Below are 22,827 nucleotides of genomic sequence, written 5' to 3' on the forward strand. Positions count from 1 at the left end.
GCTCCGGCGTTGTTTGTCTATGCTGATATTTGAGCCACATAGGCTTCGTCAGAGCAGTCCGATGCATTGTCCATGAGGATAACCTCCGTGCAATAGTATATAATTCAAAGTGCACTCTTTCCACAGAGACCACAACATAATGTATAAATTCATACAGCGCACTTCGGTCACCAACTGATAGAAGGGCTACATAGCATTTTATGAACACAATAAAGTCCTATGTGCAGGTGTAACCAAATCCTTCAATCCCGTAGCCAGGACTATGTCTTTATTCAAGTATAGCCTACCCAATTCATCTCACCCATGAACTAAGATTGGTTTCTATACTTATATTATTCAATTAAACTGTATTACTGCAGTGCCACCGCCCCCTCAAAAGAAGAGCACTCCCGACTCCACAACCCAGTCCCAAGATCATCAACGACAATCTCCAACGTCAAACCCGCATCCGCACAAGCCTTACGCAAATCCTCCTGAAACTCCTCCCATCCAGTACTATAATTCTGATCCCACAATCTCCAAGTAATACTCTTCAACCCGGGTGTATAAGCACGCCAATTAGAAATAAACTTCCGAATCAGATCATTAACCTCATCCTGCTCCCACTCAAAATCATAAAAACATCTCAGATCTTCCCTTAAACACAAATGACGTATTGATTTCGGCAAGAGAGGGCCCAACTCGGGAGCATCTTGCATATACCAACCCATAAGAACAGAGAGGGGTATCTCCGCAGATACCAGATTCGGGAAAGAATGTAAGATATCCCGGAATGAGTCGTGAAAGTGATCCTCTTCGCCGTCCCAGTAGCGGTCTCCCAGGTTGGATGGGTAGAGTTCCACTCCTAGGGAGAGATGGTGTAGGGTCTTGCTTACGGACTTTAGAGCTTTAGCTAGTGTGGGTGCATCTTGGAGGACTAACTCTCTGCCCCAGGCGTAGGCCATCCCAAGGTGGAGGTTTCTTAAATTGGGCGTCCGGGAGAGTAAGAATGCGACGTCGTCTTCGGAGATGGTGGTTCGTGCGAGGATGAGTGTTTCTAGTTTGCTGAGATCGAGATCCGGGACTGTTTCCCTTAGTCCTTCGATGTCTCGGAGCCATATATTCAAGTGACGTAACGAGGGGAGACAGAACCAGGCCATGAATTGGTCCGGATTATATGGAGGATAGCTATCGGGTGATTCGTCACTGTATATATCCTCACTTTCGGCGATGGGGACATTGCCCCCGTAGTCTACTACCTCAAGATGTTGGAATGTGGAGAGTACTCCGTTTGGGGAGAAGAGGGCCTGCTTGAGCATGATGCCTGGGTACCCGTCCCACCAGACCAATGAATAGTCCAGACGTAGGGACTTTAAGTTGGGAAGTTGTGACAGGAAGATGGCGGCGTAGCAGTAGATGTTCCCGCCATTTAGGGGTAGGTGCCAGTCATCGACGTCGGGAAATCCGGCCCGTCGGACAATGTTCATGGATTGGTCGATGACATCGCGGAAATTCTGGGACTCTGTTTCCCAATCTATCTCCGGCTGGGTGTCTTCCCAGTGTCCTGGTTCGGAGGATACAAGACTGAGATGTTGGATATAAGATGCTATATCGGGGTTGTTGAATATCAATCGCAATAACTGCAGTAGTCGGCGCAAGGGCCGGGCGCTCCAGTCTAGGGCAATATCGCGGTAGGCAAACGGTGTAGCCGATGCGCGGAGGTCTTTGCAGATAGTGGACACAGTTAACGAATCTTCTGAGGAGAGCTGATCTAGAATAGATACTAGACAATCCGTGGGAAGTTGAGAAAATGGCCTTGTTCGATTAGCAGTCTGCTGAGTTGAGAGGCAGGACACGGACTTACTTGTCTTTTTGCGAGGTTGTGCTGTTGGTAGCCATTTTGTGGAAATGGGAGGTAAAGCTCCTTCGAGAAAGAAGGCCGAGAAGGGTAAGCGTGAGCCCCTTATTGTGATCCTGCAAGCGACGATTGCGAGCTAGTGTCGACCATACGAGGAGAGTAACGTTGGGGCCAAGAAGTGGATTTGCGCAATTTCGGAAGGTAAGAATGCAGATGGGCTGCATATGGTGTATGACTACACTTTGGGTAATTACTGGAGGAGCTACCACACAGTAGGAATCGTCTATGTCAATTGTAAAGTGAGGCCCTTTGTGGGGAATGAAGAAACACGAAACTGGCAATATTTGACACGATCATGTGATGGATGGACCTGTATATAGACTCTAACCAATCTAACCAATCTTAACGAGCGATTTAGTTGAATATTAGCTCATTCAGGGGTACAGTTGCAGCTGATCTGGACCCACGCCAAGGGTAACCGACAAGCGAGCGTCTCAGCGATTGTCAGGTTCTTTCCCCCTCGGCTCGTGCCGAAGCGTCGGGAAGCTGCCGATAATTGAGATCGGGTCGGCATCTCCCCGCACGTGCAAATTGATACCTTGAAGTTATACCGAGTCCCGACTAACTGATTCACAGCCTCTACAATCACCATTAGTGTTTCGGGAGTATGTTCATTCATACTGTACTAGTTACTAGCTCTAGCGGAACTATTCATCGTCTTAGCTTCCAGATATGGGTATGGTTTACGTAACGAAACGTAGTCCTTCTCATAGCATAGTTACTTACGACTAGTAAGAGGAACGCTTTAGGGAGGTCATGCTCGCAGGTGCTCACAATTCAGTCAGCTACTATATAACTGCAAGATTAAGTTACTATTGATGCATGACTCTCGTGCCTTTGACGTAGTCCAAGAACCTTCATATGAGAGAAACTGGATTGGAATGAAATCCCATAGTGTTAGGATAGGGGCCTTGACCAAGCCATATCCACATCACTCCGGAACGACGATCTCTAGCTTGGCGGGCAGAGAGGGTCGCAACGACTCGGCTTCTACCCGATATACTAAACATGTTTGATATGCTGGACCCTGGATCTCATGATGGTCTGTTCGCCTTGTTTGTATGTCCGCGTAGAGGCATACAGGTAGTATAGTCCACGCCAAGTGCAATAGCAATGCGTAGCTCCACTATCGGAAGGAAAGTCAGTGCCGCAAGATGAGAGATATGCAGGGCATGCTAAAGACATTGCTTGGGACTGTGCTGAAGTCACAGATGGACTGAGTGATCAACATCCAGGTAGCCACATCGGTATCGAGAGCTGTTTCCTCGTGAGACCTCAATGTAGAAGTAACAACTGGAAATAGTATAAATACCTCTACATTCTATCTGTCTTCAATTCAGAATCTCAGCAATCATTCTCTCATTCATCAGTCATTCTTTTCTTCGTTTATTTTTCTTCACCTTAGTCTATCATTGAAACAATCCTTTCTTAAACCCTAATCCCAACCCCTACGGGGATAATCCCAAAATGTTCCCCAAAATCTGTTACTTCCTATTCTACCTCTTCCTCGCCCTCGTCGCAGCCACCCCGGTAGCATTAGAAGACCGAGCCCCCAAACCCGTCCCCACAGCCGTTCCCCTCGGCATCAAAGTCCAAAAAATCGACGACGTCAACAAACCCCCAAAAGCGAAGAAAAGCGAGTTCATCGAGTACTCCTCCATCCTCACTTTCAAAGATGGTAGTAAAGTCACCAATGACCATATTGTCGGACTGGCCAAAGCTGCCTGGGCGGAGATGTATAAGCTGCATATGGATGAGAACAAGAACGTGCTTAACACAGCTACGTTGCCTGGTGTTATGACTGCAATGAAAGTTGGGAATGAGGTTCATCTGGCGTCTAGTATGAAGGGTGGTGGTAGTCGGTATATCTATGTGGCGAGGGAGGAGAACTTGAAGCCTGATTCTGGGAAGAAGACTCCTGGGAGTGATAAGAAGCCTGGCTCGGATAAGAAGAATCCCGGTTCGGACAAGAAGACTCCTACAGATCCGCCTGCCGAAAACTATGGTGAATTTACCAGTGTGTTAAAGGACAATGCGAAGGATGTTATGGAAGCCTTGATCGACGTCAGCAAGCAGAGCCAGGGCCACAAGAATGGCAAGACGGCCGCGGTGGAGCAGTCAGCGAATGGTCAAGGTTCGAAGAACACGAAAGGGAAAAAGCCGCCTTCAGATCCAACCATCATTCAACATCGGACCAATGCCGGCTGTGGCGAGGTGATGGTATCTCTCGAGTATCGCTTGGCTCATAAGCAAGATATATTGAGAAAGAAGACGCCTAAGCCCACGATTGTTGCATGGGGCGGACTGAACGATGGTAAGTTGATGGCAAATGGAGGGGAAATCAGACGCCCCTGTGGTCAGACTCCCAAGAAGCAGGACGATGATTCATGTGGCGAGAATTGGGGTTGTGCGGCCTTTACTGGGCCAGCAGGCATGGCTTTCGATGTTATCTCGTCGGCCAAACCAATTGATCCTAGCACCGAGGGCTTTCCTGAGTTCACGCATAAGAATGTGAACTTTCCCAAGCCTGCCAAGCTTCCGAAGAAGCAGTGAGCTTGAGTGCCTTATGAATACGGTCGACAAAGCATCTGTTCTAGGCAAAAATTACAAGACGTTGCTATGGCATGTGGAGAAGTACCCAATGTGTTATTGATCATTCGGGCTATATCAGTCTTGATATCTTTGTACAAGGACGTAAAGAGGGTGAGGCGGCATATATTATGTTGGGGATATGGTAGTCAAGGCGCGACCTTGATGTCATTGGCATTTTGGTCGAGTGGGATTAAGATATTATTCATGCCATCTTTATAAAATTCATAATATTATCTATTGATAGTATAATTAACATTAATACCGAAATAGGAGAACTATTACGTGGTGAAATTGAAGTAAAGCTCTAAGAGAAACAGAAAGTTGACTTTCTTATGCCTGCTACATTACGCTTGGCTACCAATATAGATCTTAAAACAGGTGTTGGTTGGTTTTAACTAGATATTCAAGCTTTGGGAAAATATAAAATATTACCCATTTCGTCTCACAAGCGCACGCTTCAACTGGCTGAACAAAGCTAGGGTTATGGGCTCCCGTACCATATCAAACTACAGTGAGACTCACGCCCGAATTCCCAACATCCCCATCGACATCGCAATACGATCCATCCAATCCTCATTCCCACTGGGATGAATCTGATACGAATCCCTCAGATACTCCGGATCAAACCGAACCTGCCATTCCTGCACATTCCCATTCAAGGCACTCCACGGATTCGGTGACGGCAAGCCAGGCGTCTCAGGATTGTCCCACGGCTTTGTGAGATAGTACCGCCGAAGGAGATCCGAGCGAAGTACGGTATGCAATTGAGATAATAGTGACATACCCAATCGCATACCATACAGCGAGGACTGCGCGAATGGATCGACAAAGTCCCAGGGTATGGGACCGACGAATCTCTGCCAGGTTAAAACTGGGGCTTGGCGTTGATGAGCGAGCGCACGTTGGAGCTCCTTTTGGAGCTTATTCAGTCGAAAATGGCTGAACTCAAGCTCACGCAGTACACGTGACTTTTCATTGGGGTTGTCAATTTTGATCATCTTCTGTGTTTCGACTAGCCATCCGGGACAGGAGGCGATCTCTATAAATGCTCGATCGACGATGAGTCCGAGCTCGCTTCGTTTTGGGCTCTGGCTTTCGATATCGGCCAACTCGCTGAGAAACGCCCTCCATTGTGGCTCGCCGAGGAAGCAGTGTTCCCCACGGATCAAAGAGTCGGCGACCAAAAAGGCCCGACAGGATTTCAACAAGGTTAATCCAAACCCGGACCGGTGGACGTCTTGTCCACGCATCTGGATCATCGTCGCCAGTCCGCGCGTATGCGTCAGCCATGACGCTCCCGTAATCCCGTCCACCATCTCATACATAGTCAACAGGATACCAGAGGCAAGAGCCTCCTCCGTAGTAGCGAACTTTGGATGCTGAATCACTCCAGCCAAATAGTTCAAAGCCCGGCTATACATATGTCGACTGCAAGTAACCTTCTCCATATCATGATACTTCCGGCCAATGAAAACAGTCGCCAGCGCGCGGTACGCCCAGACCAGCGCCTGGGGTGCAGTGAGAAGCGGACGTCTCGCATAATCGATCCAGTTGACCTCAACGCGTTTCCCACAGGAGGCGAACTGGGCGGGGAAACTGGTTAGTAGGAACGTGCAAAAGACCTCCTTCTGTTGCAGGTCTAGAGCTGCGGCCGCTAGGTTCGGCTCCACCCGTTCGTCGATGCTTTGGCGCGCTTGGACCAGGGCAGCTTCTGTGTGGGGTTGGAGCTGGCTCCGGGTGTTTCGTTGCTGGTCTTTTTGGATCGAGCCTTTGGTTTGGTGCATGAATTTCCACCGCTTTTCGTAGCCGGGGCAGTCGAGATTCCGCTTGGTGCATTGATTACAGAATGGTTGGGTCAGGTCGCACTGTGGGTTTTGGACTTGTATTAGAGGAGATGCTTTCTTCTTGCATGCAGACGTAGATCCCCGCGATTCTATCAGGAGAGCAGGGATTTGGGTCCTTACTCCCTTCAAGGGGAATAGACTCAATAAGAGCTGAGACTAACCTTGACCCGCCTCCGCAAACATGTCCGACACGCATTGCTTTTCGGAACTCCGACCATTCTAGTGTACTCTATATGGAACGACGATCGGGTGCTGTGTATGCAGTCGTTGACGATATGTCGCTGGTGTCAGCTCGAAGAGGAAATATGCTGAGAATACGACCGCAAGTGGGGGCCCCTGACAGGGTCTTTTCCCTGCCCAGACCAATTCTACCTGATCGAGCATGGATTGGCATGGAAATCGCTTTATGGAGGTTGTTTCACTCTCGATATGGTTAGTGGTTGCTGTTTCGATCGTGGGATTGGTCGAGAATACGAGCCCCACTTTATTGGGCGAGTGGATGACTGCATTGACTAGTCTGGATTAGAGTATGCCATATAATCTCAACAGAAAGAAAGCCAACCCTCACTTGAGTAGTATATATCGGAAAAACTAAGAAGGGTGGGGCCTGAGGTTTCTCTCTCGTCGTTGATTTAGGGTTTGCGTTGGACTTCCACGTGCTCAAGAATATATACTTCTGATCGCGCGTTCCTCAATGAGGACATAATTAAATACAACGTCTTAATTATAAAATCTCATAGTATACTCTCTAAAGCATCAAAAGTAGCAAACCTCCTTAAACTCGCAGTCGTGTCATCAAAAGTCGTAGCACCCAGTTCGAGCACCCCGTCTTCTGCTCAAGGGACCCAATCTCACACATGATATCCTTCATTAGCTTACCCAGTATCAAGTGTGTATACTCCATGCTTCCAGCCTGCTTGAGCTGTTCAAGGACACATTGTTTGAGGGGCAGACTCATGCCTCCCGTGTTTCGTGATTCCCGCAAGATGCCACGTAGTTGGAAGTTTCGTGGTTGCGTGGTAAGCGCATGAACTAATGGAAACGAATATTTGCCCTCGTCGAGGTCTTCGCAGAAGCCTTTCTGGATTGCATACTGTAATGTAATTGTCAGTATATAGGAGACGAAGCCAATGGTTGGTAGCTTCTCACGTCTTCTGTTAGATTCTTATAATCGTCGCGGATCTGGAAGTATTGACCCAATAGGCTGACGAGCGAGTCAAGTGTGATAGTACTATTGAGGAAGAGATTAGCATTTACCTATAGCATTTCCAAGATCTGAAAAGAGTTGTACCTGTTATGTTGTGTCGATGCCTTTTCCGTCATCAGCCGAGTAAGTAAACGAAAGAGACCGCCTGTTTCTTAAAGGAAATAATCATCAGTACACGACCACAGACACGTAGAGGAGAATCAGGTACTTTGACTAATCATTTCCAGGTATTCATCCTGTGATGGACACTCGCCCTGTCGAGTCCAGTAGAGATCGAAGCTCTGACCGATGAAAAGGTTCCGCATCTCTTCGACAAAAACATCCATGCACCGCTGATTATCGAGCTGTCTTACTTGATCCATGGCCTGTATTAGTAGGTAATTCGCTGAGTTGATGGTTTGACCCTGTCCGAAAATTGTATGTGCTGCTGGTTGACCCCGACGGAGTGGCGATGAGTCTTCGATATCGTCTAACCTAGGGTTGAAGGTGAACCGTCAGCGTTTACTACAATGTTAAAGTCATATCAGACATGAAGATTATGCCAGCTCACAATAGAGACGCGTTATGAAGCGTTTCTGCGATCGATTTGACGCGATTCACGACATCGTTCGGAAGCACCAGCCAAACATTCATCGCATCAACGAATGCTTCTCGGACACCTTTGGACGGAAGGGAGCGAATGTAGTCGGCCGGACCTAAAAGGTGCTGAATTCCAGGTTTGGTCAGAACCACATTTTGAATTACATCTACTATGATGAATTGCGAAGATTCCTACCTCCGTACCCAGTTGCTCCGGCTTAGGTGACTCAGCTTCTTCCTCGATTGCATCAATAGAAGATACCGAGGACCTTTTCGAGGAATTATCATCGGCAGTCCATACCGGCGACTTCTCCGATCCGGTTGTATTCGAGCCTCGTTCATGCTCCACAGGGTGACCTAACACATTAGTTGCCGTTTCAGAGCACATTTCATCCTCCAGAAGGCGGCCTGCCTCGTCGCAAAGCTCGGGATGATACCGGGGACAACGCAAACTCCAGGCTATATTGCCAGGAATCTGGTAGGCCAACGCTCGTAAGTAAGTATGTAATTTGGCGGCATTGCGTCCTTCACCCGCGATGAACTCCTCCACACGCCTCTGGTATTCTTCCTCATACCGGTTTGTCACCTCCCGCACCAGTTTCTTTGCAGTGGCAACATCAACATTGTTCCACTGCATAAAGAGCCAGACGGCGTTTGTCATGGCACCTTCATCGGACTGTCTCTCCTGAAATTCCTTCCACTCAACGTCAAATGAAAAGTAATCGTTCGCTAAGCCTAGCGCCGCATAACAAGGTTTCACAATAGGGGTAACAGTCTCAATCTCTTCCTCTGTCAGCAGGATGCCCATGCCAAAGCGCATCAACGTGTCGACGAAACTAAGATTTGTTAGAATTTGGATACGGACAAACTTTCAGATATCCTTATACTTACGGCGCCCCAGTGTCAATGATTCGGTAGTTCACATAATCCTCTAAATTACTGAACGGTTTTGCTTTATCATGCCTTGCAGTTGTAGCGATCATCGTTTTCCAAGAGTCAAGAACCACTTCCGCGCATGTTGGATCAATGGAGAGTAGTTCGAGCATCATCTTGGACTGAATCTGTTTTGTTCCTGATACCGATCGTATAGTTCTGTATTCCGTTTCATCCAGGCCGATATTATCCGCATGTGTGTTTAACTGTATTTTGTAGCGTGTTAGACTCCAGCTACCCCTAGCAGTATCAAAATCAGTTTGTCCGTGTTTACTTACTGTTGCTTTGGCAGACGACTCAACGACATTATCGTACAAAAATGCATCTAGAGAAAAAGGAGTTCCGTTGTTAGCATAGGCTAAACTATAAGAACCTATAGTGAGATTATCCATACACTCGAAGATGTAACTAATGATTGCAAGTCTGTCAGGCTTGCACAGCGGGAGGACCACAGAACCGAAGTGACCTTCGTAAGGATTCCAACTTCCCCATCTCTCGATAGGACCGATGTACTTCACCCAGTCTGCTCGGCACTGGAGGGAGCCTAGGTTTGCCTTCTCCTCGTACTTGTGCCGGCGCAGGGCATAGTGGCGACAGAAGCCTTCAATATCCGGCGACCCGCGCTCAACGCGATATGATGTGTCGTCTTCAAAATTCGAGATTATCTGTTCCATTGTATCGGTTCAAGACTCATTGGAGACCTGTGGGTTCGGAAGCTCGACTTCATCATGGCTCTTTTAAATAGAAACCCATCTAGCAAGTTGCCAGACAGCCTGCACATTCATTACATGATGGCGCAGTGGCTCGTCAACTGTGATGAAATTGGCCGGATGGATGAACCGCCCTATAATCCGGCTAATGTGGATCCGACATTTAGCCCTCGGAAGGAGTTCAAGCAAGTTGTTTCGACCCTGTTTTGACGAACCTAGTTGAGCCGAAAACCTGGTCGAGATTGTCGATCCCCTGCACCAAGATCTCGAAATGCTAGCTGTGAGTGGCTCGCTAAGTGGATCGTCACCGGGAACACGAACCACGGCTCTCAATCTGCCAAAGCTTGGTCCACTCGGTCCCGCCAGTTCGGTTTATGGTTTGGCAGAGAACGCTGCGGAAAAAGGCGCCGCCCGATATTGATCACAGTTTGACGTCAATGTTGTGAATGTTGCTCGGTTCTTGGCGCGCGAATTTGACATCCTACCAAGGCTGGATGGCAACAATGCCTCTCCGCTGTTGGAGTGAAACAAGGTCAATGGTCATTCTTGAACCTAGTATGTGCAATGGCTCGGGTTGTCACAGTAGAAGGCTATCTTGTCTCCACAGTAATCACTTCTCCCATGCCTTAGCTAACGTCATGCATTCCACCTTCGCCGGATGCAGACTTGATACAACTGGGCCTTCCATGGCCTCTGGTGCTGTGCCCTAGTAGTTTCTAATCTCAGCGTCCAAACTTTCGTTGAGGATATTAGACAGTATTGGGCGCAATCAAACGCCATATTTCTGTGATGGAGTTGAGTAAGGAAGAGATAGAACGATTCACGACTTTCAACCGTCTGTGTACGGAGCATGGGCTTTCGGAAAGACCCAAAGGCATAGACACGGGGGACGTCCAGGATGGGATCAATGACGAAGTCACGTTATTGTAAGCTTCCACTAAACGACATGCCTGTACTTACGTTCTGTATTGACAAAAGTAGACGATTTTTCAAAGCAAGTCATCTCAACCCACATAGAGCCCTCCAGCAACTTGAAGAGGCAACCAGATTTCGCGAAGAACAACATGTCCTTCATCTTTATATGACAATCCATGTAGACGACTTTGAAGATACGCGCAGATTCGTTAGTCCTGCATTGTTCCGATCTTGCTACTGTCGACTAACAGGACTGTACATTAGTATCCCCATTGGACTGGCCGCCGAGACAAACGTGGATTACCAATCCTGATGGTAGACATGGCTCACTATGACCAAGCCGCAATGGCACAGTGGAAGAAAACGCGGGATATGTCTTGTTGCACTGACCCAACTGTGACCTCCACAGCTGGGCCGAACATGGCTCAGCGGGCGACAGTGTTTCATGATAGCTTGACCCGTTTCGTCCTTCCTCTTTGTTCGGCTATGGATGACCGGCCAAATCCGTCGACGCCTGTCAGCAATGCAGTGTATATCGTAGACGCATCTGTGGTTTCAGTTAAGCAAGCCTGGAATCTGAAAGATTTTGCGCAGGAGGTCAGCTGGATATTGATGACATGTTACCCAGAGACTATTGAGCGTATCTTTGTGAGTTCATCAAGAGGAAGTAAAGAGGCATGCCCTAATGAATTCTGTACTAGGTTTGCAACGTTCCTTCGTATTTCTCCACGATATGGAGCATCTTCAAGAAATGGGTGGATCCAGTTACAGCAGCTAAAGTGGTGGTTCTGAAGCAATCAGACGTCTATACGACCCTGGAAAGGTATATCGACAAGGAGAATATTCCGACTAAATTCGGAGGGGGCTTTGCGTTCCAGAATGGAATGCTCCCAGACCTTGACCATGGCATTCGACAACACCTACAGTGGACTACACCAAGTGAATGCATACCATCTGGTCCTGTTAAATGGATGCAGGCTGACGGCGGGAAGAGGATCGCGATTGCCACTGGGAGTGTGGACAGGAACGTACCAAGAAATGTTGAAATAGCTGCGCTGTATTAGATTTGCGGCAATGAGGGGAATGACATGACTTGCCTAAACTTGAACACAACGCCTCGTTTGAAAGGCTGCAATTGTCAACATGTCTTCTCTACCAGGAGGGGAAAAGGCCTTCACTGGTGATGAACTGGCTCATATCATAGCGGAAGCTTTGCCTCTGTCTCCCCTTTTGGTCAAAGTTCCCATGGACAAGCTTAACCACAACGAGAAAAAGTTGATAGAGCCTAGATGGATTGGATGTAGATGATTGATCTTTTATCTGATAGACAAAGAAAGCCTAGAATATGGTTGTGCATCAGGTGACCGCTTAGAAGAGCTGATCAGCTGACAGAAGATAATGTCGCTTCAGAATATAGAAAGTCTATAGGAACAAACACTACAAGGCCTTTTGAGAAGCAAGAATTAAGATGCCTCATATTCCGGACGGCGAGCGATATTAGCCCCGATGCGATCTTAGCAGGGCTCTGTGATATGAATCACGAGGGTGTTGTATTGAGTGATTAACCTACACCTAATTTATAATGGTATTCTATGTGCTAAAACGCAATAGATGCAGTCAAAGTGTATTGCCCCGAAAATAGTAAGAAACCGGGAAGACTGTCTCCTTAAATTGTGCCAAGTCTGGGCGTCTGAGACTCCATAACATCGAGGACCATCATTATGAGATCTATAGAGATTCCTTGCCCCTTATCAGCCGCCAAAGCTTTGCACAACCCAAATACATTCTTGATCTGGCGTCCGTTAAGCTCGCGTTGTGCAAGTTGATGGTATTCGTGTTCAGACAGCTCAAGGCCGCATATTTCCCCAAAGTTCTGCCATATTTTGCCCCGAGCTTCGACACCCAGATTCGGGTATTTAAGAGTCATGTGGATACGGGAATGGAATGCATCATCGATGTTCTTCACTCGGTTTGTGGTGAGAATCAGGATGCCCTGGTAATACTCCAGGAGCCGGAGGAAGACTGCAACCAACGCATTATGTGAGATGTTCTTAGTCGATCGTTCTTCCATGAAGACGTCAGCCTCATCAAGAAGTAGTACGGCACGGAAGGCTTTCGCGATGCCAAGAGCACGGTTCAGATGCCGCTCGAGGTCCTCGGAGTCAGCACCCAATTCTCCTGACGTAACTGTATACAGTGGTCGCTGGCTATACTCGGCAACAGCTGTTGTGGGTCAGCTTATCCTGTTGTAAATGAGGATTCGTAATCACCTTCGGCCGTCATTGTCTTTCCTACCCCAGGAGGGCCATGTAGTAGCATAATGAGACCTTTTCCCTTGCCTAGGTGAGTTAACTGTATTAGTACTCCCTTCTACCCCGGAATATGGAAACGGGGACACGAACCTTTAGTAAAGTCGTCAAAGTCCACGCCATTGACGTGGCTCTTTACCATAACACGCACTATTTCCTTGGTAGGCGCTGGGAGTACAAGCTGGTGAAAAAGCTGTTGGTTGAACACAATGTCTTCGAGATCATCAATGTTCACCGTAATGCTCCTCTTATCCTCGAAGGAGAACGCCGGAATCGTATCGGTACACAGCATGAGATGCTCCTCGGTCAATTGACCATCAATAGGTTCACTCTCGATATCGCGTACCTCGATGTTGCACGAGCCAAGGCGTTTCATAGCGGCAGTATCTACCATCACTCGGCGGAGTTTGTTCTGCGACACATCTCTGTGTGCTTTAAAATGTTGACCCTGTAAATCCACAAACCGCCGGCCTCGAGCCACAAGATTGTCGATAACGTGGGGGTGATTTGAGTGATACTTCAATGGGAACACATCAAGATCAGAGAAATACCGAATCCCGGGAAAATCCCCAATTGTGAATTTCACCTTCCTCGTCCCAAACTCATTCCCATCGTAGTCGATATATACTGCTTTGATTTGGAGCCATTTATTTCCGTATTGATCGGCTCTGTAGTCAGCGGCAAGGACCCGGTATGCTCGTGGTATGTCCGCATTTCCATCAACAATGATGTCCTTGGGGAAAAAGGCTTCTCGCAAGATTTTGAACGTAGTAGTTCCTCTGAAAGCCCCGTATTAAAGTGAGTCCAGCAAGTATGTTGGAAGAGATCCCTTACTTTGGAAACATGTGCTCAATGTCGCTAATAACCGACGCGTATTTCTCCTCGACAAGCTGCAGCAGCACGTTGACGTGCTTCACACAGAGTTCACCCTTTTTTTCAGCAAAATCTCTAATCAAGTTTCTCTAGTAGCAATTTAGTTGACAGCATATTCATCTTGTAGCCCCGTTCCATGCTTACCCATCGAAAGATGCCGTCGTTTGGCCATGGTAGGGAAGGTTCCACGTCGAGACTTGCTCTTTCATCGCGGAGAGCCTTGTGTAGCACGTCAAATACCAATGGGCTCTTAATATCGATGCAGACTTCGCTCAACGATTGGTCCCATCTGTTGAACACGCGTCTTAGTACCAACACCCACTTACCGTACTTGTCGCTTGACAAGTTGTCGTCCTCTTCGATAGCTCCTCTCGCGGGATCATAAGGGAGGAAGGTCCGTTGCTTGAGCTTCTTGTCATAGACCTAGAGCGAACATGTATGCTTAGCGTGGTGCGGTCACGGGGACTGAGCGCGCTTCGTGTACTAAAGGGGTCGGTCTCACATCATCAATCTTGCATAGCGAAACCTCCATATCTTCTGGGGCCACGATTTCATATTCAGTCTCTTCGGGGGTGTCTGCTGCGCTGCTTTCTGCAGTTTGGCTAGGTTCAGGTTCAGGTTCGGTCTCGGTCTCGGTCTCGGTCTCGGTCTCGGACTGAGTCTGGGGCTCAGGTATAGATTCAGGCTCTTTAATATAGCTCCGTGTTAGCATGTTAATCACCTGAGTTTCAGCTATACATCGATCACAATTAGCTTACTCGCAGAGCCAGTGAAGCATGTACAATCATGCACTGGCGCGTCCTTGGGACGAGAATCGTCCCGAACTTGCCGAATCTCGTCGTTAATGATCTCAGAGTGCATGCCCAAAACTGACGACAAAACGGACTTGAGAAGGTCTCTGGCGGCCTCCTCTCCACCGAGGGAAGTGACAATGCTATTGTCAAGCGTGGACTTGGCTGTGAATGCTAGACGATTGTCAGGGTTTGCCGCAGAAGTCTCATTGAGGGGACACTGAAGCTCAGCCGAGAACTCAAAGGCTGGGTGATCTCGGCCAGTTGCGGGACTACGCTGAAGATCATGCATCACAGATTCTGGAACCGGAGTGTCGTGGGTGGTCTTAGCTTGGGTCTTGCCGTGGTCGTTGAGACCATCAACGCTCTGCAGTACCTGCATCTTCACTTCGTCGTTGCGTGAGGTGTTTTCGATTGCAATGGTCGCATCCATTTTGTTTTTGCGGTCAAGAAATATCAACCTTTTGTATTTGTTTTTCCTTCTCCTTTCTAAGTGGAATCAAATGAAATTTCAATGGGCGCACAGAGACAGTGTAGAATCGAAGACGTCCTGGGAAACCAACTAGACTGATCGGGAGTAGTATTTCAAAGAGTCAGGTTCTCATGAGTCTTATATGTAATGCCTCAGATAAACATGAATGATATAGTTTATCAGTCACCAATTGTAGGTGGCAGGCAGCTCCTTGTGATGCCTAAAGGTTTACAGTGTGACGACCAACGAGGTGCATCCCTGCATGCCGCCTCCCAACCAAAGAAACAGTCCTAGGAAAGGGTGTTTCCGGTCGCATGGTAGCCTTAGAGTGGCTAGAGCACAATAATGGCCTTACCAGTTGAGCCTCATTCTCCTCCAGGCAGTACTAGAGCAGCCTATCCCTTGGTCACCCTCACCTGGTGGTACCTCCACGATGGGACACATCACATTTAACACCAGCTGCTGACTACACCGGATACAATTGCCAGCTTTGTATCTTTCTAGGTAGGCTCTACACTGTCGCCTACCAGGTGCATAATAATATACGCGATTCTACCACCGTTTTCTTCTTTCTGAGTTGAGCAACCTCAGTACCTCACCTGAGCCTTGGGCAGCTACAAGAAGAATTGAACTCTTCTTCCCCACATTGACAGTGACAGTAACTAAAAATCAGCCTCTTTGAGTAGGCAGATGACTGCTGATCGTCGAGCATTGCCGAATGCGGCTTCCATTCGGCATTTGATCAACACAGCTGAGCCAAGATAGCGAGCTTAGCGCTCATCCCTGACTAGGCAATCTTCCAGCATTTCCTTGACTGTGTGGTGCCTGTACCGATCTTAGTTCTATTTATTTTTATATAATTCTTTCTTTCTCTTCTGTCTAGATCGGTAAAACACTAGCCACATCTGTGGCTAGTGCCGAGTTGGGAGTGTCAGGTACCCTCTTACGAGACAACCCAAACCTCAGATTGTTTGCCTAATTAAACTGTGCTTTACGTAGCTCTGGATTTAGTGATGCATGCAGCATGTACGCAATTTTTCCAAGTGAAAGTGCTTTTACTTGTGGGGTAGCACCACTGACTAGGGAAGATTAACTATATATAATTTCACAGGGAACCGCGTGAGTATTGCGATGCCGAAGAAACCCGATAAAATGATTAATTTTCCACAGAACAAGAGGAAGAATATTTTAGTGATATCATAGAGTTACGAGTTTTAAAAATTACTCCTAGCATACACTTGTTCATATCACGTTTAACAATATGAAGCGCGCCGAGCGCGATTGATGTGGATGGGAAATCGAGTTCACCGGAAATTTCCGCTTCCGAGAAAAAAACAAATATTGTTCCGGGAAAAGACTTGAAAGAACGAAAAAATAAAATAAATAATTAAATAAATAAATTCTAAGAAAAGAAGAAGAATATCAAGAAATGAATGGGAAGTCAAGAGAGCGCTGCATGGGATTCAGACATGGGAGACATCTTTCGTTCTTGTGCCTAAAGGTAACGTAGTCTAACATGATCATGTCACGATTTTGGTAGAAATAGTACTTGTCATTGGTGGAAGAACATGTTTTATACGAGGAGTGCTATGAATATAGATATATTGATTCTTCGGTGTAAGGTCCATGTCATTAATTCATGGAGAATAATCATCTTGCAATGATGAATCATTTGTGTCCTCTTCCTTACGTCCTTGTTTCCCTCTAAGATGTTAGACATGCCCGCAAAGTAGTGTGAGAAGGATACCAATGCAGGTGGGATGAATCGTAGCATTGAATCCAAAATCCCTGTAAACTCTATTCAGGATGTTTTCTTTTTCTCTTGGACTGTTCGTGGGGGTACGATGCTCAATATGATGATGGAACACGAGTCAGTGCATCCTAACCCTATGTCAGAGCACATACATTGCTTTTTCCTTTTCTTACAGCAAAACCATCAACGCTGTGCACAGATACGGTGCAATTATATTCACATGTAGGTCTACCTGTGGACAAGGTTAAGGACTTAATTAAGAAATTAATGGCGTAAAGCCACGAGGGGCAGGAGGGGCCCGCACGTAACCTCGATTGTGCCTGTCAGATTTTAGTGGCCCATATCACACTACACTAATTTTTTTTCTCTATTTTCTTTTGCCTCTTCTCCTTTGGCCACCTTATGCCCGACGGCGCCCGTGATTAATTTCCCTTCCCAGCAGTGTGAGCCGACAGTACCTGACTAGCTCGATCACATCTGGGAGCCTTCCCACATGGCGTTATGCCAGTCAAGAACCCCTCCGACTGCGCTTGACTATCTACCCGGCTGATCTGGACCTGGTGACGGCGGTCGCGTGGGATGGGCCACACGAGAAGCGAAGTCGGATGGAACCCAGCAGTGGGAAGTGGATTTTATTAGTCAATGTGCGCGTTCAGCTGGAGAAACTAAGCCTCGAAGGCCGTCGATCACTATCTTATTGGGATGAGGCCCCACCAATGAAAGCGAAATTTATCTGATCCGAAACCTAACCCTGGTTATCTGATCAAACCTGAATCATCCCAACGGCTGCCGTCATTGGACGAGTGTCTTTCTGTCTAGAGAACTTTGATCTCCATCGGGAAGCGCGTCTTGCGGCAATAATTTGACCACACCACCGTTGCTTTTTGTACACCGATGGGCAGATCGAATCTCTCCAGACCAGTTATGTAGAAAAGAGTTGCGAGCCCCGGTCGTTCGTTCTGGTTGCCAGCCATCTGTCCCGTCGCACATCCTAGGAAACACAGTCAACTGTCGAGTCTACACCGAGGTGTGCAACATTTCTCTTCTACACCATGGCGGGCCCCAATATTGTGCGAGGCCGGAACAACATGCAGTTGGCCCAGAGCGTTGTCGGTGCGGATTTCAAAGACCTCAAGTATGAGGTCAGTGTATCATCCGCGAACAACAGCCACAATCCCGATGCGATCAGCCTGGAAAGTCCACAGAAACAGCCCTTTCGGAGACCGTCCGAGGAAGTCACTCAAGGCGCACAACTGGGTATTCGGAAGGCTGAAGCAGCCGCACTTGCCTGGAGTAAAAAGACTGCCTATCTGACCTACGCTTTGTAAGTCCTATAATGCTGTCATTTAGCTTCTGTTTGTCCTTCTGTGATTAACAAGTGGTCGACTTGAAAGAGTCTGGCTCGGCTTCTTTATGCTAGCCCTACAGTCCGCCGTCAGTACTAATGTCATCCATAACGCATTCGCCCACTTTGAAGAAGCGCCCGCCGTGAGTACGTCCAGCATTGTTGCAAGTGTGGTCAGCGGGGTAGTTAGACTTCCTGCTGCAAAGCTTCTGAATATCTGGGGACGCCCAGAAGGCCTGTCGCTGTTCCTCGCCGTTTACCTCCTTGGGTTGATCATTCTGGCCGCTTGCAACAACCCAAGCTCCTTCGCCGTCGGTTATGTTCTCTACTGGGTCGGATATGACGCTATTTTCTTGATCCTCGATGTTTTCATAGCTGATACGTCTGGACTACGGAACCGAGCCTTTGCATTTGGCTTCGCCAGTACGCCTTTTATTTGTACGGCTTTTACCGGCCCCATCGCCGCTCAGTCATTTGTGGATCACTCGACGTGGCGCTGGGCTTATGGGACCTTTGCCATCGCGCAAGTGTTTGTTTTTCTTCCTTTGATTGCCGTGTTTAAGTTCTACCAGCGTAAAGCCGAGAAGATGTTCATCTTTGTGCGGGAGCCCAGCGGTCGTACATGGACGCAGTCCATCATCTTCTGGCTGAATGAATTTGATGGTATGCGTCAGACGCTATAATTGACGAACTCCGCTAACTATCGTTCTCTATAGTGGTCGGCACCCTCCTCCTTACCGCTGCCTTCCTTTTGGTCCTCCTTCCCTTCAGCCTACAATCCTACGGTCGAGCCGAGTATAGCAGTCCGACATTCATCGTCATGCTCGTGGTCGGCGTCCTTCTCTTCGTCGTATTTGCTGCCTGGGAACGATATGGTACTGCAACGCCTTTCATCCAATATGCATTGTTCAAGGACCGCAGCGTTCTCGGGGCCTGTATCGTGGCGGCCAGTCTCTTCTTTAGCTATTATGCGTGGGAGCTCTACTTCTATAACTTTTGCATGGTTGTGTACGGGCTCAGCGTTAGTATGACGGGATATGTCGGACAGATTTACAATGTTGGGTCGTGCTTTTGGTCGGCAGTGTTTGGAGTGGTGGTGTACATCACGAAGCAGTTCAAATACAGCTGCTTATGTTTCGGCCTGCCTCTCGTCATGCTGGGCGCCGGTCTGATGATCCATTTCCGATCCGCCGGTGGAAACATTGGATACATTGTGATGTGTCAGATCTTCATCGCATTCGGTGGCGGAACACTTGTCATCGGCCAAGACATGGCCGTTATGGCCGCTTCCGACCGTGAAGGCGTCCCAATGATGCTGTCGATGATCGGTCTGTTCTCCAGTCTGGGTGGTGCGATCGGCAACGCTGCCTCGGCTGCCATTTTCTCCAATACCTTTCCGTCTGCACTCCGGGATGCCCTCCCTGCCGAGAGCAAGTCTCAATACATGGATATTTACCTCGGAGGTTACCTCAAGCAGCTCGAGTACCCTGTCGGGTCTGAGATTCGAGACGCCGTCAACCAAGCCTACGGGGCGTACATGAAATATGGGTGTATCGCAGCGGTGGCGGTCATGGCCGTCGGGCTTCCGGCTATCGCTATGTGGAGGAACTATAGGGTTGACAAGAAGCAGAACAAGGGTGCGATGATGTGATGGATTCTTTTTGTTTCAGTTCTTTCTTTTGTAACTTGGATTACGTTTATACCCTTATACCCTGTGTTTTTATCGTCGCATTCAAGTTCCTCTGTCTTGTTCACGTGTATATCACATGGGCTGATAGGGAAGCTTTTTGATTATTATAAACGATTAACCCCTGTACTTAGACATTTAGACACAATTTACGAAGTACAATTTCAATGACTCTTAACCTAACTCTCTCATGCGAAGTCTCATTGTAGATCTCAAATCCAGTTCACCGAGGCGTTCGTCCGAAAAGGTACCAAGCAAGCGGAACCCGGAATCTCAGCGACCTTGAAAGTGCCCCTCCATAGCAGAGAAATTAACTACCGAGTTGACAGGCCGGGCATCAACTGCTCCGGATCACAGTCTATCCAAACTAGGGTCGTTAAACGCGTCATTGGCGGCTTGGCAGAGATACTGAATGGTGGAATAGGGGCAGCCAACACCCACCGGGGCCATGCATCGAACCATTGGGGCACGCCAGGCAACAGACGATAGGCCGCCAGATTTTTGTCCGTGCAAAGAAAATAGCTCATGTGGAGTGGAGTCCCAAAACGTACGTAGTATCCGAGTCCAGCAGTTGATCGTCCCGCCGATAAGATTGATAACTCTCTTAGGGCGAAGTCGGACCCGTTCAACGTACTTTTCCGCCGATGACATGCCACTTGCTCGGTTTATTTTGGTTCATTTAATGTCTTTTGTGGATTTATGACGGGTTTTTGACGGGGATTTTCTTTGTTATTTTTGATCCTCACTCAGACTTGCAGCTCTGCTAATGAATCCCACGGCACCGGTTTCAACCGTGTATTCGTTCCTAAGAGGTCGCGTGCGAACGTTATGCATGAGGCTACCTTACCTGTGCGCGCTAGGTCGCAGTCTGTGTCTACTGATGTACCTTGGTTTCTGAAATTGGACCATGAGAATGAGGTGGTTTACGAAACGACAGATCGACCGCTGTTGAAGAGCGGTAGCTTGACTGGACTCGTAGAACAATTGACGCGCCATGACCGACTGGACCTCACCTTTAACGAGACCTTCCTGATCACCTATCCTACCTTTGTATCCGCTGCGAACCTCTTCGATGCCCTCCTCCAACGATTCCATGTCGATCCACCGGGTCAATTGACTCAATCCGAAATGCAGCTGTGGACCCAGCACAAACAAAAGGCGATCCGTCTCCGGGTCGTCAATATCTTGAAGACATGGCTGGAGCGCTTCTGGATGGAACCAAGAGAAGAAGTGACAACCGAATTCCTCAGAAAGATGCACGCCCAGATCAAGAACTCGGCGGTTGTAATGGAGACACCCACTGCCCCGCAGTTGTTAAGCGCCATCGATCAGCGAATACAAGGCCAAGAGATCACGAAACGTCTGGCGACACCCCCGAACTCCAATATTCCGAAACCGATAACCCCGAAGAATATGAAGAAGCTGAAGATACTGGACCTTGATCCTACTGAGCTTGCCCGCCAGCTGACGATTATTGAATTTAACCACCACGCCCGAATTAGGCCGAATGAATGCCTTAGTCAGAAATGGAAGAAGAGGAGGTCTAATAGTACCGAGCCGTCGACGGGTGTCAATGCCATGATTCTGCATTCGAATCGACTGGCTAATTATGTCGGGGAGCTCGTGTTGGCACAGGATGAATTGAAGAAGAGGGTGTCAATGATCAAGCTGTTTGTGCAGGCTGCTGATGTAGGTCTTGTTTCTTTGGGTTGCGTGTGTTCTGTCTAATATGAGACTGGTTAGGTATGTCGTTCGATGAACAATTATGCTACTTTGATGTCCATTGTCTCCGGGCTAGGGCAGTCGCCTGTCTTTCGACTCCGGCAGACTTGGGGTCTTGTCAACCCGCGCATTCGCAATCTACTCGAAGAGCTGCGCGATTTGATGTCGAGTGAGAAGAATTGGGCCAAGTACCGGGAGGTGTTGCGCCAGGCTAGTCCGCCTTGTGTTCCTTTTCTGGGTATGTATTGCATAGTTACCTTCTTCCTTTTTCCTTCTTATTTCATTGTGCTTTAGTAAATTCCACTAACAGATAAACAGGAATCTACCTCACAGACCTAACATTCATCGACGACGGCATCCCCGATCTCACACAATCAGGCATGATCAACTTCGCCAAGCGCATCAAAGTAGCAGAAGTCCTACAAGACATCCAACAGTACCAAAACATGCCATACAATCTGCAATCGGTACCCGAGATCCAGGATTTCCTGATCAGGAACCTCAGGGCCACGAAGGATGTCAGCGACATGTATGACCGAAGCCTTCAGTTAGAGCCGCGCATGGCGAACGAGGAGATTGTCGTCAGACGTGGCGCTCATACGGCTACGGGTAGCAATATGAGCTCGGTGATTATTGCTAGTATGGCTATGCGGTGATATTGGACTTGGTCTTTACTTATTCTGCGCATTCCTTCTTCTGGTTTCTTCTCTTGTGATACCTTTTCCTTTGCCTTCTTCTTGACGATAATGAATTTACGATTCCCGTGATAGCACGGCTTTGTGGTAATGTATATAGAAAAGCACATTCAGTCTTTCGGTTGAAAAAATAATAAGATAAAATCATTGGTAGTTATCTCACTTGCATGTATCCTATCTTCAAATGTAACCACCATCCATGACCTATCAAGAAGACACCCCTCACCCTCCTAGACACCCTCCAACCAGACTCACGACAACAACCAACCCAACACATATCCCAGACATATCTAAACACTCTCCGTCTCCCCCTTGAGTCTCTCAACAACAGGCCTATAACTCCCACCCTCAACTTCTCCCAAAATTCCCACCCAACCTCTCCCAGGCCTTCCTCCCACTCGTCCGATTGATCATCACAAACTCCATCAAAAACCTCCTCCATCGTCCACGACACATCAGGAACGCACAAAACATAGCCAATAGTGGCCGCCAACTCCAATACG

General features: G+C 47.9%; 8 protein-coding genes across 8 annotated transcripts; 4 read left to right on the forward strand and 4 right to left on the reverse strand.

The window, feature by feature from the left end:
- Nucleotides 1–350: 350 nt before the first annotated feature.
- F9C07_2109459 (F-box domain protein) lies at nucleotides 351–1,878 on the reverse strand (the record flags this gene model as incomplete). Its single annotated transcript, XM_041293984.1, has 2 exons — nucleotides 351–1,794; nucleotides 1,844–1,878. The coding sequence occupies 2 exons, from the start codon at nucleotides 1,876–1,878 to the stop codon at nucleotides 351–353; spliced, it is 1,479 nt and encodes a 492-aa protein (XP_041149239.1).
- A 1,340-nt stretch (nucleotides 1,879–3,218) lies between these two features.
- On the forward strand, nucleotides 3,219–4,625 carry F9C07_2286177 (uncharacterized protein). The gene has a single exon (XM_041286877.2). It carries the CDS (start codon nucleotides 3,365–3,367, stop codon nucleotides 4,448–4,450), a length of 1,086 nt encoding a protein of 361 aa, XP_041149238.1. The 5' UTR covers nucleotides 3,219–3,364; the 3' UTR covers nucleotides 4,451–4,625.
- Nucleotides 4,626–4,774: 149 nt separating this feature from the next.
- Nucleotides 4,775–6,694, reverse strand: F9C07_2286178 (uncharacterized protein). The gene is made up of 2 exons (XM_071510810.1): nucleotides 6,495–6,694; nucleotides 4,775–6,354 (listed from the first exon to the last, which is right to left on the reverse strand). The coding sequence occupies exons 1-2, from the start codon at nucleotides 6,549–6,551 to the stop codon at nucleotides 5,008–5,010; spliced, it is 1,404 nt and encodes a 467-aa protein (XP_071367787.1). The 5' UTR covers nucleotides 6,552–6,694; the 3' UTR covers nucleotides 4,775–5,007.
- A 379-nt stretch (nucleotides 6,695–7,073) lies between these two features.
- On the reverse strand, nucleotides 7,074–9,967 carry F9C07_1758736 (geranylgeranyl pyrophosphate synthase). Its single transcript, XM_041286869.2, has 9 exons — nucleotides 9,447–9,967; nucleotides 9,331–9,377; nucleotides 9,011–9,258; nucleotides 8,316–8,955; nucleotides 8,091–8,245; nucleotides 7,749–8,014; nucleotides 7,625–7,691; nucleotides 7,483–7,564; nucleotides 7,074–7,426 (listed from the first exon to the last, which is right to left on the reverse strand). The coding sequence occupies exons 1-9, from the start codon at nucleotides 9,724–9,726 to the stop codon at nucleotides 7,109–7,111; spliced, it is 2,103 nt and encodes a 700-aa protein (XP_041149237.2). The 5' UTR covers nucleotides 9,727–9,967; the 3' UTR covers nucleotides 7,074–7,108.
- A 172-nt stretch (nucleotides 9,968–10,139) lies between these two features.
- On the forward strand, nucleotides 10,140–11,996 carry F9C07_1758766 (CRAL/TRIO domain protein). Its single transcript, XM_041286875.2, has 4 exons — nucleotides 10,140–10,688; nucleotides 10,744–10,885; nucleotides 10,942–11,325; nucleotides 11,379–11,996. The coding sequence occupies exons 1-4, from the start codon at nucleotides 10,552–10,554 to the stop codon at nucleotides 11,739–11,741; spliced, it is 1,026 nt and encodes a 341-aa protein (XP_041149236.1). The 5' UTR covers nucleotides 10,140–10,551; the 3' UTR covers nucleotides 11,742–11,996.
- Nucleotides 11,997–12,213: 217 nt separating this feature from the next.
- On the reverse strand, nucleotides 12,214–15,355 carry F9C07_2286181 (uncharacterized protein). Its single transcript, XM_071510811.1, has 7 exons — nucleotides 14,618–15,355; nucleotides 14,362–14,546; nucleotides 14,004–14,282; nucleotides 13,821–13,948; nucleotides 13,080–13,765; nucleotides 12,948–13,016; nucleotides 12,214–12,900 (listed from the first exon to the last, which is right to left on the reverse strand). The coding sequence occupies exons 1-7, from the start codon at nucleotides 15,081–15,083 to the stop codon at nucleotides 12,344–12,346; spliced, it is 2,370 nt and encodes a 789-aa protein (XP_071367788.1). The 5' UTR covers nucleotides 15,084–15,355; the 3' UTR covers nucleotides 12,214–12,343.
- A 1,829-nt stretch (nucleotides 15,356–17,184) lies between these two features.
- F9C07_2286183 (putative transporter) lies at nucleotides 17,185–20,088 on the forward strand. Its single transcript, XM_041293995.2, has 3 exons — nucleotides 17,185–18,199; nucleotides 18,270–18,883; nucleotides 18,937–20,088. Exons 1-3 carry the CDS (start codon nucleotides 17,928–17,930, stop codon nucleotides 19,869–19,871), a joined length of 1,821 nt encoding a protein of 606 aa, XP_041149234.1. The 5' UTR covers nucleotides 17,185–17,927; the 3' UTR covers nucleotides 19,872–20,088.
- Nucleotides 20,089–22,466, forward strand: F9C07_2286184 (Ras1 guanine nucleotide exchange factor). Its single transcript, XM_041293994.2, has 4 exons — nucleotides 20,089–20,454; nucleotides 20,523–21,596; nucleotides 21,651–21,867; nucleotides 21,948–22,466. The coding sequence occupies exons 2-4, from the start codon at nucleotides 20,736–20,738 to the stop codon at nucleotides 22,283–22,285; spliced, it is 1,416 nt and encodes a 471-aa protein (XP_041149233.1). The 5' UTR covers nucleotides 20,089–20,454; nucleotides 20,523–20,735; the 3' UTR covers nucleotides 22,286–22,466.
- Nucleotides 22,467–22,827: the final 361 nt, after the last annotated feature.

This window comes from Aspergillus flavus, chromosome 6 (genome assembly GCF_009017415.1).
Source record: "Aspergillus flavus chromosome 6, complete sequence".
Lineage (NCBI taxonomy): Eukaryota > Fungi > Ascomycota > Eurotiomycetes > Eurotiales > Aspergillaceae > Aspergillus > Aspergillus flavus.